The sequence below is a fragment of the Musca vetustissima genome, unplaced genomic scaffold (assembly GCF_032173495.1).
Source record: "Musca vetustissima isolate MV318-11 ecotype Yass unplaced genomic scaffold, APGP_CSIRO_Mvet_v1 utg1463, whole genome shotgun sequence".
Taxonomy (NCBI): domain Eukaryota; kingdom Metazoa; phylum Arthropoda; class Insecta; order Diptera; family Muscidae; genus Musca; species Musca vetustissima.
In genome coordinates, this window is record NW_026886420.1 from 462,063 (window position 1) to 477,388 (window position 15,326).

A 15,326-nucleotide genomic window follows, 5' to 3' on the forward strand; every position below is an offset into this window, starting at 1 on the left:
TTGAGCCCAATAGACTCTATCTTCGGATATTGTTTTGATTCGACACAAAAAAGTGCCTGGTGTGAGATTTGGATGAACTAGGAGACGCAATTAGTTTGTGGAAGGAGTGGACAGAAAGACACCATCTTCGCATTGAACGTTGATTTGGTAATAATATTACGATTTGCGAAATAGTCCATTGAAGTTAAACAAATTATTAAAAATTTCACCATTTCCCAATAATAATTAATATTATAAATGTAAAACTGTGTAGTAAAAATACCAAGAAAAAAAGTCCAACGAAAATTTACAGCTAAACAAATAAAATTAAATCATCAAATGACACATACATATTTATATAAATTTGTTTATATAAAAAACAATACGGGTTGTTAAACATACACCAATTGTAATACAAGAAAAATAAATAAAACTTTATTCATATAATGGAACACCTTAAAACTATTGTTATTATTTTTTAACATTTATTCGTATCAAATAAAAAAATTGAAATTGTTGAAAAACAAAAATTTCGGAAGATGGTGTTACAACAATTCATTCATATGAATATCTTTGCGTACGGCATTATTGAAACCCTCCTTGTATCGATACCAAATTGGACTCTTGACAATTGGATCAGATTTAGCTGAAAATAATAACAAAAACAACAAAAAATTATCAAGTGAGAGTGAAGCATAAAATTAATATTTAACAAACACACAAATAAAATGTGTGTAATAGAAGACAGGCAGGCGCAAAGTTACATTTCACCAGGATCAAATTGAAAATGGTGGTAATGCCACAATACAAAACAAACAAAAGTTGTTGATTTACTTTGCAACAATAGAAAATTATTACAATGCAATGCTTGAGCTGATTTAAAACTGAGGTGTTCTTCTCGTTACCAGTCAGCCAACCAACCAACCGAGCAGCCTGTCAGCCAATACAAACACAACAAACCACCATACAATACAATACTTACGTTCCTCCGCCAGTTTTTGTGCTGGTGTTTTACGTTGTATGCGTCCAAAGAAATCCTTGGTGACCTGAAAGCAGAAACAAAACCAAAATCATACATTTATTTTGGATAACGAGACATAGATTGGAGGTGTGTGCATGTTTGCGAATCAAAATTGATAGCGTTATATAAACACACACACGTACACACAATCGAAACAATGTCATATTATTCTGATTACGGGTGCCATCATCATCCTTGATTGTTGATCCTGCTGCTTGTTTTTATACAAGAAAATATCATTTGTTGGTTATGAATGAATTGAGGCACACAACACAACATTTGTTAGATTACACAACAATTGTAAATAATATTTTGTAAACTTTTTCTTATCATCATTTTGGCCGCCTCTGGGTCCTGCCATGGTTGCTTAGTTTTGATAACTTTTTCTCTTTTTTTTTCTAAATAGAATTTTATTTTCAATTTAACTTTGAGTTCTGTGTGTGTATTTATTTTCGATTGTTTTTTTTTTATTTCTTTTGTTCTTTACTGAAATGAAAACAAACGGATATTGTTGTCACTACACGATGATGATGCTGATGATACCAACCTACCTTTTTGTCCCCAAGTAAATTCCACACTAACTTTCTTATTGGATATTTTTTTATTGGTGCACACTGAGATTTGATTTCAATTTTATGGCTCAAGTTAATGGTTTTATGAATTTATATTCTTTGGGGTATATAAATGTTTATCTAGTGTTGAGATTTTTTGATTTCAATATGATATTAAAGTTGAAATTGAAATATTTAGAGGTTATGCACTGTTGATAATTTATCTTTGTTTTTGGATTAATTGAAATATTTTGATTGTATTTTATATGCAGGAATGTAAATCAAATATTTGTCATTATATTAGCCAAAAGTTTTGTTTTTAAATGAAACTGATATGTTAAACTGATTTGATCAACTAGTGACTGTTGCCTGGATTTCTTCTTTTTTTTTTGTGGCCTGCCTTTCTTCACTTAGAAAAATTGAAGAAGAAAACAAATTTATAATTTGCGGCAAAAAAATTTTACCCAATATGATAATCTTGACCCTTTGTGGGGACAAAGTTTATCTTTTGCGATAAACGTATAAAGGACCCGATCTGCGTAGTTCTCGCTTTGGCGGACGTACTCAAGAAGTACAAAGCCGATATTATTACCTTACAGGAAATGCGATGAAAAGGGACAGGCGTAAGTAAATCAGACGATTACGCACTGTATTTTAGTAGCCATGAAACGAGACATGAATTTGGCTGCGGATTTATGGTCAACAGGAGAATAAAATACCTCGTCTCCAGATTCACTCCAGTAGATGAACCAATTACTATAATCCGCATAAAATCGAAGTTCTTATACATCAGTCTTATTTGGGCCCATGCTCCGACGGAAGACAAAGATGAGCAGACCAAAAACATATTTTACGAGCGTCTAGAAATATCATATGACCGTTGCCCTGGCCATGATATTAAAATTCTGCTAGGAGATTTTAATGCAAAAATCGGAAGGGAAAATATATTTGGTCCCACCGTCGGAAAATTCATGACGAAACATCAGACAACGGCATGGGGTTGATTGACTTCGCGGCACCAAAAACATGGTAGTTAGCAGCATCAGCTTCAAAAAACTCGATATACACAAGGCCACCTGGATTTCTCCCGATCAAACAACGAGAAATTGAATTGATCATGTTGTGATAGACGGAAGGCATTCATCAAGTGTATTATACGTCCGATCGATCCGGGGAGCGAATATCGATTCGGACCATTACCTTGTGACAGCCAAGGTACGTACCCGTCTTAATGTAGCAGCAAATGTGCGATCTTATGTAACACGGAAATTTGACGTCGAAAAGCTGCAAACACAACAGATAGCAGAAGCCTACTCCGCCCAACTTACCCAACTGTTTGACGAAAGCACCCCTTGTCCCGATAATAACAGAGAATTGCCCACTCCCTACAAACTGCAGCAAATGTCGTAATACTACTGATATGAAAAACGCAGCGTATAGGGAAGGGCAACCCTGCGGACAGTAGCAACACGTAATGCGATGGAGAACTATCGGGAGAAAAGGAGAGAGGAGAAACGTATTTTGCAGAAAAAAGCACTAAAACGTGAGCGTGAGCAAATTGAGATGTACAGAAGTCTGAATGATGTCCGAAAATTTTACCAACGAGTAAAACACCAAACCGAAGGCTTTGGTGCAGGCACATCCTCCTGTAGAGATACTGAAGGGAACCTGGTGACAGATACAGACAGCGTGCTGAGGTTCTGGAAGAAGCATTTCGAAAAACTTCTGGTATCAAATTGTGGCGGTGAAAAAGATACCTCAGAACCAATAAGAGATGATGGTATAGGGTGTATACCACCTAGCCAAGATGAGGGCAGAATAGCATTTAATCGGCTAAAGAAAATAAATCAGCAGGAGCCGATGGGTTAACAGCCGAACTATTCAAGACTGGTGGTCAGATGCTGGTCAGGAGCATGCACCAGCTGAATAGTACAATTAGGCTAGAGGAATACATGCCCAATGATTGGAAACTCAGCATCCTGTGTCAACTATAGAGGAATGTGTCAACTATAGAGGAATTAGTATTCTTCCCATCGTATATAAAGTGCTATCCAGTGTGCTGTGTGAACGATTGAAGATTGATTTTTACTCTGCCCCAAATCCTGGAAAAGACCCACGACAAAACACGTCGAAGCATACCATCTATTCGTTGACTATAAAGCCGAATTCGACAGCCCTATCTGTTCAGGGTTGTTTAAAACCATGTCTAGGTTTGTGCTACTTAAAGTTAGCCGTATTAATTTTGCAGGAATTAATACGGCTAACTTTCAGTAGCACAAGGTCAGCAGTTAAAGTCGGAAAGGACCTATCGGAGCCCTTCAATACCGAACGAGGATTCAGACAAGGTGACAGATTGTCGTGTGATATTTTTAACATCCAGCTGGAAAAGGTAATACAAGATGCAAAGGTGAACAGAAACAGCACATGTTACTCGCCTACGCCGATAACATCGATATAATGGGTCGAACATTGCGATCGGTAACAGCCACCTTTGAACAAATTGAGAAGGTATCTGCCAAAGTGGATCTGGCAGTAAACGGGGAGAAGACCAAGCTGATGGTATCAACGAGCAAGACGTCCAGTAAACTCGGACCAACTGTGGAACTTGAGAACTACAGCTTCGAGATAGTTAAAGATTTGATATACCTTGGTAACGCCATAAATAAAACGAATAACATCAGTTTTTATATTCGGAGAAGGATTGTGATGGCCAACAGATGCTACTGTGGTCTAAGTAAGCAGTTTAGAAACAAGGCCACCTCCAGGCAGTCCAAACTCACACTCTACAAGACGCTGATACTACCCGTGCTGTTATATGGATCTGAAGCATTGGTACATACGCAAGCACATGAGGCAGCTCTTGGAATGTTTGAGAGAACATTTCTCCATGACTTAAACCATCTATTCTCTGACATTGACAAAGTCAGACGTATCGAGCTGCAGCGACTACGTTGGATAGGTCATGTTGTGAGAATGGATGATGATGCCCCAGCTCAAAAGGCATATAAAAGCGGGCATACTGATGGTTCCCGTAGAAGGGGAAGGCCACGAATTAGATGGAAAGACCAAGTAGACAACAACATCTTGGAACGTGGTCTTTGAAATTGAAGGAGCTGAGCACAAAACCGACGCGCATGGAAATCTTTTTTAAGCTCGGCTTATGGAACAACCGTTCTGTAATAAGCCAGCTAAGTAAGTATGTTTTTTTTTACATGTACGAACTTTATCAAAATATGTAATTAGTTTTTTTTTTTTTATTTCGTTTAAAGTGGTTTTTATTAGATTAAAAAAAATATGTATGTCGGTTAAATTTATAGACAATTTGTTTTTTGAAACAATTTTTTTATTTATAATTTTGAATAGTTTTTTTTTTATTTCGCATATTATTTTAGAAATTTACCACTCATGTTTTAACTTGAACACAATTTTAAAAATACTCTTCAGCTTCAAGGCCAATATCGGTTCCAAAAACCACTATATCACATTAAAAGTAAAGGAGATTTTAAATTTTAATAACCAGACGAATAAAATATAAATATATTCGAAAAATCAATCCATTAATAAGAGTTAAGGTAATGTTTTAAATTTCGAACTCAATTTATGGAAATTATAAAGAGTATATACTTTTTTAAATAACGTAAAATTTTGAATTTACTTCCACGTTTTAAACAAAACACATCAATTAAACAATCACTTGAAAAAAATATTATTTAAAAATAATTTCAAAATATTAACCAATTTTTTTTTCTTGAAAAATCCACTCTTTCACAGCTATAAAACCTTTCATAATTAAATATTTTTCAAAATTAGTTATTACATTCAAATTAACTTTGTTTTTCAAACAATCAAACTTAAGCACACAATTTTGTAATCACAGCTTATTTTCTTTACAACAAATTAATTAATATAATATTATTGCACGATAAAATACACAATACACAGTTTACATCATTGAGTAAAAGCAGTAGGGCTGCTACAACAACAATAACTGTTGCAATTAATATAATTGTTTCAACTCAATTTCAATTCTTCCACCAAAAATATATTAATAAATTTAAATTTCAAAATATGTATGTATAATAATTTAGAAATATTAATAATAATAATTCAAATTTTGCAATCTCATAAAAATGCATGTCTCATAAAACATTTCTTTTCTAAAATGTTTATTGCCTTCAAAATTTCTTTAGAAATAATTAAGTCTTCCATATATAGTTTTTCTATTATGCCGCCAATATATGCAAAAAGGAAACCTAAATTCTCAGCACGTTGTTTTCAAAACTCCAAACAACCAATTGGTTTTTATGCACACAAAGCAATAACTTGCACAAATTTGTTCTCACAACATATACTTACTAAATGATGTTCTACAGCAGTTTGTTATGTAAATCCCATGCATCTTTCACACAATTCCCTAACCATTTTTTCTTCCTAAATATATAGTTTGATTTGCAATGACAAGCACGTAGTTGATATAAAGTTGAGTTTTCCTCCTTTCAATGTGCATTGATGTCGAATAAAATGAAAATAAAATCGTTTGAACTACTTACCGTTTCGCTGGCTGCCTTTGAACTCTCGATGCGTTTTGGTTTTAAACGTTGCAAATGATTGGGTAAATTTGTAGGTGAGGTGGCATTTGTGTTAGGTTTGGCAGGCGCTTTAATTTCTTGTGCTTTCTTGGCCTTTTGTTGTTGAGCTTTGTCATTTGATTCGATAGCTTTCGGCGTGGAACGATGTATACGTTCCAGTTCAACTTCTCGTGCAACCAATTGACGGCCAAAATAGGAGAGAGTAACACCCTGGAAACCAGGGAATTGTGCCAATGCATCTAAATCGGGTTCCATACGGAAAATATATGGACCTTCGGCTGATTTTACTTGGTGATAGGTAATACCTAAATCAGCCATAATTTCCACGCAATGTTTCAAATCACTTTGTTCTCTGGAGAATGGAAATGAATACATATTATAGTATTATTGACAAATATTATTAATAAAATTCTATTATTACTTACTTTTGAGATAACAATTGTACAGCCACTGATCTCAATTGAGGTGATAGTATTCTCTTAAGCAATGGAACTGTTTCCAACAGCACAACATGACCCTGACCCACACCAATAGCACCACACGTAAAGGATTTTCTCAAAGATTGGAAAATATTTTTCTGGTTGGTTTGCTTTTGATTAAACTACGAAAAAAAGAAACAAAAAAGCAAGCATGAAATTTAACAAAAATGAAAGTTACAAACGATTCGATTATCGTTGAGTGGAGAACAAAATCCCAAGCTTTTCAAAAGGTCTACGTAATTAAAATCTTGCCAATGTAAACAAACCTTTGTTCGAGTGTGTGTGTACCACAAATGAACTGCTTAAGAAATTACAAAGTATAATGGGAATGTGAAACAAATAACAACCACCATATTTCCTCTTTCATCGAGCACAGCATTATGTTTGCATTTTGTTTCTGCACATTTAATCTCTTGATTGCATTTTATTCATTAAAATGATCATAAAAAATCTACTTATAAACTTCCTAAGGACGATGCAGCCTCCAAGCTAAAAATTGTGCACACCAGTCAGGCAAACACTCAAGCATACCCGTGCAATTTAAGGTCCATTGAAAATATGAAAATGACATTTAGAAAAGGTAAACAAAAAAGCAGCAGCACCTATTCATAAGCGCTGAATTGAATTATAAAACATTAATGATATGATGCCAGGCGAGCTATAGAGGAAAGAAGGCAAAAAACTAAAGACAGCAGATGAAATGCAATCATGCTTACCTCAAACGATTTGCTGGGGAAATTTATTTTAGGCCAAGCCAGTGAGGCGAATAACATGTGCCATATCACAAAGCCATACTGCAGATAAGGATATACAGTATAATTTTGTTGCTGTTGTATTTGTCGTTGCAGTGTATCGGAGAAACAAAACCATTGGTTAGCCTCGACAATTCCATTTAGATTTGGATCGGGCATTTTTTGTTGTAAATAATTTTCATAAACACCTTGCATTAGCCTGTAAGGAGAGTAAAGAAATGCTTTATTTTTTGGAACAATGACGAAGAAAAATAAAATTGACTTACCGTTCATAATCACCGCCAGAATGTACCACATCAAGAACATGACGTACACGTGTACTCATCGACATGTCCGTCATTGTGACTTGAGCCTCTTCATCGCCGCGAGCTTGGGTCAATTGTTTTTTCGGTCTTTGAATCTAATGTGAGAAAATAAAAAATATATAATGCTTATAATAAAGATTGTATTAAATATTTGTAGGGAATTTATAATGAAGTAAAGAATATATAAATTGTAAATTATATATAAACCAATTACTCCAAGACTACAGAAGATTGGTCTGATAGCGTTCTTGTAGATCCAGTGTTATATTTCAATTAAATTCCCAATAAAAGTCGGCTAGACTATCAGCCTTTTCTGCCAACAAGTAATTTTGGTTTTTTTGAACCAAAATTAGATTCCATACGTAGTCTGGCTTATTTTGTAATAAAACCAGGAAGACAATGCCTGGTCCTGCTGTTTTATATGGTGAGAAACTTGTATACTATCGAATCATCGATCTAACGTTATCCCGATACTATTCTCCCTATTGTCGATACTACATATTTAACCGTAAAATTCGAATGGAATCGAGTGATAATTAGATCAAAATTAATCTGATCCATAAGATATAAAGTTGGAACTACCTAAAAAGGATATTTTTTTTACATCTGCATCTCTATTACACCTAGAAAAATAAAATAAAGTTTGTTTATAAATGACTGACTTACCCTAAAAATGGCACCCCAAACTTCAAATAGGCCTTGATGTCTGTCTTTTTGACCCAGATTATTGTTAAGCACATCTTGAAGAGTCAAACCCTTCTTCTGAGCACTGAAATAAAGAACAAAAAATTATAAATATATTACAATTGTACCCCAATAACCAACATACTTAAAAAATTGCATTGTAGAGATACAACAGCGCACATCATTGCCAGACTTTTCAGCCAAAGCTATTAATGAACCAAAATCTGTTTTCATTCTTTCATTTTGCGCGACCTGCACTAAACGCTCAGCCAGCCGTGATGAGTCAATTGGCGGGAATGTAACAACGAAAGCTATTTGACGCAACGGTCTTAAGGCAGGATCATAAATATCATTACAAATACATATAATTGGGCGTTTGAGAATATTGTGAGCTCCTTTGCCAGCACCCTTGCCTTTGCCCTTGACGGGCACACTGTCAGTGACAAATTTAACTAGAAATTCAATTGATTGACGTGGTGCACCATCGATTTCATCTGAATTGGTATACAAAAAAAAAAGATTTTTAATTGTAATTTCGAAATAAAATCGTACTTCCTAGCCTTACCCAATATTATACAATTCGGTTTCTTGCTTTCATTCATAACAGAAGACATTTGTGTACCATTTTCTAGGGCCAATTTAAACGCTTCAGGGCTGCGATCATCCGAAGCATTCACTTCGCGCACATTATAACCTGCATGGCGGGCAATGGTATGGGCCAATGTTGTTTTACCCAAACCAGGAGGACCACAAAGTAAAGCTACCTTTTGTACGGGTCTTCCCATTTCATCGACATTGGTATTGAGGAACTGTTTTGATTTGCGGGCCCTCCAGCCACCATTCGATTCGAACTTCCCTGTACGTTTATTAAAGCTATTCACTTCACCATTATTGGCAGCATTGGCCTGCAATGCTTTGAATTCTCTAAACATAAATGAAAACTATTTTAAATATTATTTTTTGATAGTTTAAACATTTGTTCGTACTTGCCAAAAACCACTTTGTCCCACATTTTCAGCCAATACAACAGCGATCGATTTGTCATTTCATCCGATAAGAGATCAATATATTTGCGAGGTTTATATTTCTCCACCCAAAGACGCGAATCTTCATTTGATACCGGCTCCACAACAATGGGAGCATGTTCCTCGTTTGCCACATCCTTATTCGAGCTGAGTCGCTTTAGAACCAATTCATTGGCTTCCTCCCAGATTTTCTCTTTATGCTCGCCCAACAAACCACCAAGTCCAGAGGCAGCACTTATTTCATTAATGGCCTTTGTCTCATATTCCTCCGAATGGAATCGAACATAAACACGTTCATCATCACTACGACGCAAAGGCAAAAATGGCCACTGCGGAATATTGTAGGAGAGATTGCGCATTTTAAAAGCATGCAATGCTTCTAGACGAGCCAAACTGTCTGGTCTAACAGCTTTACTTTGTTCACGTAATTTACGACGGGTCTCCAAAATTTTTTCTATAGCTTCCATATCTCTTTCTTCTTCGGTGCGAGCCTTTTTGGCTTCCGGATCTTCATACGTGTCGTCGCCAAATATGTCAGCGATGTCACCAAATAAATCTCTCTCCAAACGTTTACGTTTATTATTGGCTTTTTGTAATTCCTCAAGAGCTCTGTTGGCAGTCGATGGACCCATATCCAATTCTTCTTCATGTTCAAGACCGTTTAAGTCGACCACTTCCTGTATGGGAGCCATTTGCTTTTGTTTGCTTATAAAGGGTGTTGAGGCTCCACGAGTAGGTGGTTGTTTGGGTGTTCCAAACAGACGACGATTAACTGGCCCACCACCACCAGCCCCCAATGAAGACAATTGCGAATCATCGGCATTGAAACTGATCTGCGACAATTGTGGAGAATTCAGAGTACTTTGTGAGAGGGCAGGTTTGGGATTTACAATAGTTTTGTTGTTTACAACGGGTACAAAATCTATAAATAAATATACATATTAAACATATTCCGATCGTGTGGGGAATATGGGTTACATACCATTTTGCTCCGCAAACTCATCCATCAACTCCAACTCTTCTTGGTATTGCAATTCGAATTCTTCATTTTCGTCAGGATATTGATCCATTTTGAATGACGCTTACTAAATCTTTACTCTTTATATATTTTTTGTATAAAAATTACATTAAATTTCTTTTAATTTTTTGCATACCATTGCAGCGAGAGACTTGGACGTGATGACGCTTTTTTGGCGCGCTATTTATAAACAGACCTCAATTAAAAGCGTTCCACACGTTGTTACGAAAAGGAGATGTAGGAGAGAACTGCTGCTAAAAAACCAACTCAAAAGAAAATGTACGTGGAATGTGTTGTTTACGAATAGAATGTGAAGAATAACAGCTTGCTTTGTATAGAACGGGACATGGAAGAAGTGAAAATCATCTGATAATATTTCGGATTACACAAAAGGAACGTTCAGAACTTTTTCTTTGTATGTCAAAATGCCAAGGAGTAAAAATTTAATGAAAATACAAGTTAAATAAATCATGATTGAGCAAATATTATTAGAATAACATAAATGGTGTACCATCAATATTAATGCTATTAATAAATAATTGTTATGTTCAAATGACCACCGCCATCTGGTGGTATGCAATAAGTATTAGGAAAAATAATGCATGAGTGAAGAAATGAAGTAAAGATGTCGCAAATGATTTTTTTGTTTGCACAATGTAATTTGTACACCAACCTTAAATTTACAGTTAATTTGGTTACGAAGAACAACAGTTTTGAATTAACGTGTTCGAGAACTGTTGTTTTGGAGTTTAAAAATTGTAATTGAACATTTTAAATGACATTTTAGAAATGGCACATTATTATATAAACTATAGTGGACCAAAAAAAATCCAATTGGAATTATTTTTAGTCATTCTTGTATTTAAAAAAAATATGTTGCTTGAATTATTTTTTTTTTTTTTGATAGCAGTTAAGATATTGCTAAAAAACCAACTCAAAAGAAAATGTACGTGGAATGTGTTGTTTACGAATAGAATGTGAAGAATAACAGCTTGCTTTGTATAGAACGGGACATGGAAGAAGTGAAAATCATCTGATAATATTTCGGATTACACAAAAGGAACGTTCAGAACTTTTTCTTTGTATGTCAAAATGCCAAGGAGTAAAAATTTAATGAAAATACAAATTAAATAAATCATGATTGAGCAAATATTATTAGAATAACATAAATGGTGTACCATCAATATTAATGTTATTAATAAATAATTGTTATGTTCAAATGACCACCGCCATCTGGTGGTATGCAATAAGTATTAGGAAAAATAATGCATGAGTGAAGAAATGAAGTAAAGATGTCGCAAATGATTTTTTTGTTTGCACAATGTAATTTGTACACCAACCTTAAATTTACCGTTAATTTGGTTACGAAGAAAAACAGTTTTGAATTAACGTGTTCGAGAACTGTTGTTTTGGAGTTTAAAAATTGTAATTGAACATTTTAAATGACATTTTAGAAATGACACATTATTATATAAACTATAGAGGACCAAAAAAAAACCAATTGGAATTATTTTTAGTCATTCTTGTATTTAAAAAAATATGTTGCTTGAATTATTATTTTTTTTTTTTGATAGCAGTTAAGATATTGTGAGGCACAATTGTTTAAAAAAATTGTTATAAATATCAGAATCGTCTCAAGAATAATATAGCAGCAGATGCTGGTCAGGATCATGCACCAGCTGATTTGTACAATTTGGCTAGAGGAATGCATTCCCAATGATTGGAACCTCAGCATCCTGTGTCCCGTGCACAAAAAAAGGAGACAAGCCGATATGGGCCAACTATAGAGGAATAAGTACCCTTCCTATCGCATATAAAGTGATTTCCAGCGTGCTATGTGAACGACTAAAGCCAATGGTCAATGACATTATCGGACCATACCAATGCGGCTTCAGGCCTTGCAAATATATAGACGCAGGCCTATAAAGACGCATTCGACAGCCCTACCTGTCCAGAGGTGTTTAAAGTAATGTCTGCGGCCGACATTCCTGCCAAATTGATACGGCTATCAGCATAATTTTATCTGGAACAAGATAAAGTCGGAAAGGACATCTCGGAGCCGTTTAATATCGAACGAGGATTCATACAGGGTCACAGTTTATCGTGTGAGGCAAATATGAACAGAAATGACACTCTGTACACCAAACAACACATGTTGCTAGCCTACGCGGACGACATCGACATAATGGGTCGAACTTTGATCAAATAGAAAAGGAGTCTGCCAAAGTGGGACCAGCAGTAAATGGCGAGAAGACCAAGGTGATAGTAAAAACGCGCAAGACGCCTAGTAGATTTAGACCAATTTATATACCTTGGTACCGCGATAAACAAAACTGATAATAGCGACTACGCTGGCTAGGTCATGTCGTGAGAAGCGGGTCAAAAGAAAGCCACGAATTCAATGTAAAGATCAAGTGGAAAACAACATCTTGGAACATGGTTTTTCAAATTGGAACAGATGCGCACAAGACCGATGGGCCTGGAAATCTTTTTAAATCTCGGCTTATGAAACAAATGTTCTGTCATAAGTCAGCTACGTAAGTACGATATTACTGAACAGTATTGGAATAGTACATATATTGTTTTTCGTGTTGGCCATTTTTGATATTAACAATTTATTTTCAAATATGAGAATTAAACACAACGAAAGGTATAAGCAAATTGAATATTTACTCTACACTAAACTGATTTCAGTTTGCAATATTTCAGCAAACTTGTTTTCCTCAATGGAGATTTATTTATTATACATATATGATAAATTTTGGACACAGTTGACAGATATTGGCCGAGTGAGATTAGGATCGTTTCGGATCATATACAACACGTTCGGGGAGATGTAAACGAGTTTTTATAGGGTTGGAGTTCTTCAATACCGAATTTACATTTGTATTTATTTCTCTTTTTTATTTATTCTTAATTTGTTTTTGTAATATGAGTGATCATTTGCCTTCACATTAAATGGCTTACAGATTATTTTATATTTTATTTAATATTTTACTTTAGATACAAATGGAACATAAATTTCCGCTCAGACACCTTTAATAAATTAATACTATTACTTTTTCAGTTTTTGTTTCACTTTTATTACACACTATTAACTAGGGATAGTATGATAGGAAAATGACATTGTTGTATTGATAATGAACTCAAAACTTAATTTAACACGCCCATACTTATACGGTATGTACTTGGATCGATACAGTTTTGTAACGAAATAATGACATACACTTAATTTTAATGCGAACAATATCACAAAATACTTTACAAAGTAGAAAAAAATAAGAAAAAAACAATTACAATCTTAACAATAATAAGTGATGAGAACCTATAAACAAATAATTTAAGGTACACCAAGAAGAGGGAAGGGGTGGATGATCCAGATTACTTTTTAATTTTATAACCATCTTTCCAACCATAGCTGGCGGCCTCTAAACAAATGGAAAATAATGGAAACAAATTATTTATTGATAAAAAAAAAACAGATTTTATGTATAACTCACTTTCAAAATCTGGTGTATATGACATGAAAAATTCTCCCAACAATTTACCAGGTGGCATTTCCCATGTAGCACTACCACCATATTTGGCCGGCAAGACAGCAGCATCAATGTGTTTTGTCAAGGATTTCATATCCTTGCCATGGAAGTAAATCTAAAATTTGCAAGAAATGTAAGAATGTTATTTTAATTAATTATAAGTTTGACTGCTTCACATACCCTCTTCCTGAGTTTCTCTCTGATGAAAGGTTTAAAGATATTGAATAGTATATTGAAAATATACGAATTATTAACAATGTGTACGGCTTTCAGACGCACACAAATACACTCTTGGACATAATCCAATAACATGGCGGCAAAGTTTGGTGTAAAGTGCATAATGTGACCCATGGGCAAACCTTCCACATCAATGATGACCACAGCACCACAAATTTGTGACAATGGTTCAACCATGGAACCCAAAACGGTAAGTTGAATACCACGGAACATATCGACCAACGATACTTCAGATGGTTTCCATTTTTCTGTAAGAAGAAGGAGAGTAATTTTCATTATTAGTTGCAACAGTATTTTTAATGTCATTCTTAAGCACTTACTTCCAGCTTGTAACACCAATATTCTGCGACCATGTTGATCGCGATTGGGCAAAAGTGTTAAGAGTTCAGCTTCAAAGACATGTTGCACTTTGGCGGGCACAATATCACGACAAGCTTCGCCGTATTTTTGAAGCATATTATAGAAGTGTTTTATCTGAAAATAATGATGAATAAATATTAGTTAAGGAAAAATAAAAGAAATCAATTCCTTATAAGAAACTTACCCTTTTTAAAGCACTTTCTGGATAATAATGTGTTGGTCTCAAAAACATTTGCAAATAGAAATCATCTGTGGGCAAATTCAATTCAGTTTCCGCTAAAATCAGAATATTATATTTAATAATATTAAAAATGTATACAAAAAACTTTTATTCAACTCACCTTCAATCAACTCTTTTAATTTCTTCTTGGCTTCCTGAGCCACATCGGGCGTTTCTCTCAATTCTTTGCGTGCAATTTCCAATGCCCATTGTGGTGGATCATCAGGTTCCATGCGAATAATTGCCGAGCCTAAATCAATGACAGCCATGTTGTTGCTGTCATACGATAATGATTTTGGATTTCCCATTGTAAAGTTTTAAGATGTTTTGTTGTAATCTGGAAATGTAAAATAAAAAAAAATATTTTCACTGTCAGCGATGTGAACGAAACAAATTAATATCTTAATGATAGTGCCGTTTTTATTTCAATTACAATTTATTTTTAATATCAGAAAACTAAAATGTGTAAGTTTCGTAAGTTATTTCTATAGTATTCTTAGTACTTGGACGGATATTTGTTTCAGGTTTGAGTTGTTTAACGAAATTGTGAAATTGCTTTCTTTTAATTTG

At 34.6% G+C, this 15,326-nt stretch overlaps 2 protein-coding genes across 2 annotated transcripts; both read right to left on the reverse strand.

Moving 5' to 3' along the window:
• Window positions 1-524: 524 nt before the first annotated feature.
• On the reverse strand, window positions 525-10,455 carry LOC133333891 (chromosome transmission fidelity protein 18 homolog). Its single transcript, XM_061542200.1, is given in 10 exon segments — window positions 525-625; window positions 962-1,025; window positions 6,102-6,492; window positions 6,566-6,741; window positions 7,336-7,570; window positions 7,638-7,771; window positions 8,343-8,445; window positions 8,506-8,854; window positions 8,926-9,284; window positions 9,347-10,455. Coding segments are annotated over 10 exon segments (3,021 nt in total).
• A 3,329-nt stretch (window positions 10,456-13,784) lies between these two features.
• Window positions 13,785-15,089, reverse strand: LOC133333888 (alpha-tocopherol transfer protein-like). The gene is made up of 6 exons (XM_061542198.1): window positions 14,878-15,089; window positions 14,721-14,812; window positions 14,497-14,650; window positions 14,120-14,424; window positions 13,904-14,054; window positions 13,785-13,831 (listed from the first exon to the last, which is right to left on the reverse strand). The coding sequence occupies exons 1-6, from the start codon at window positions 15,062-15,064 to the stop codon at window positions 13,785-13,787; spliced, it is 936 nt and encodes a 311-aa protein (XP_061398182.1). The 5' UTR covers window positions 15,065-15,089.
• Between the last annotated feature and the right edge of the window lie 237 nt (window positions 15,090-15,326).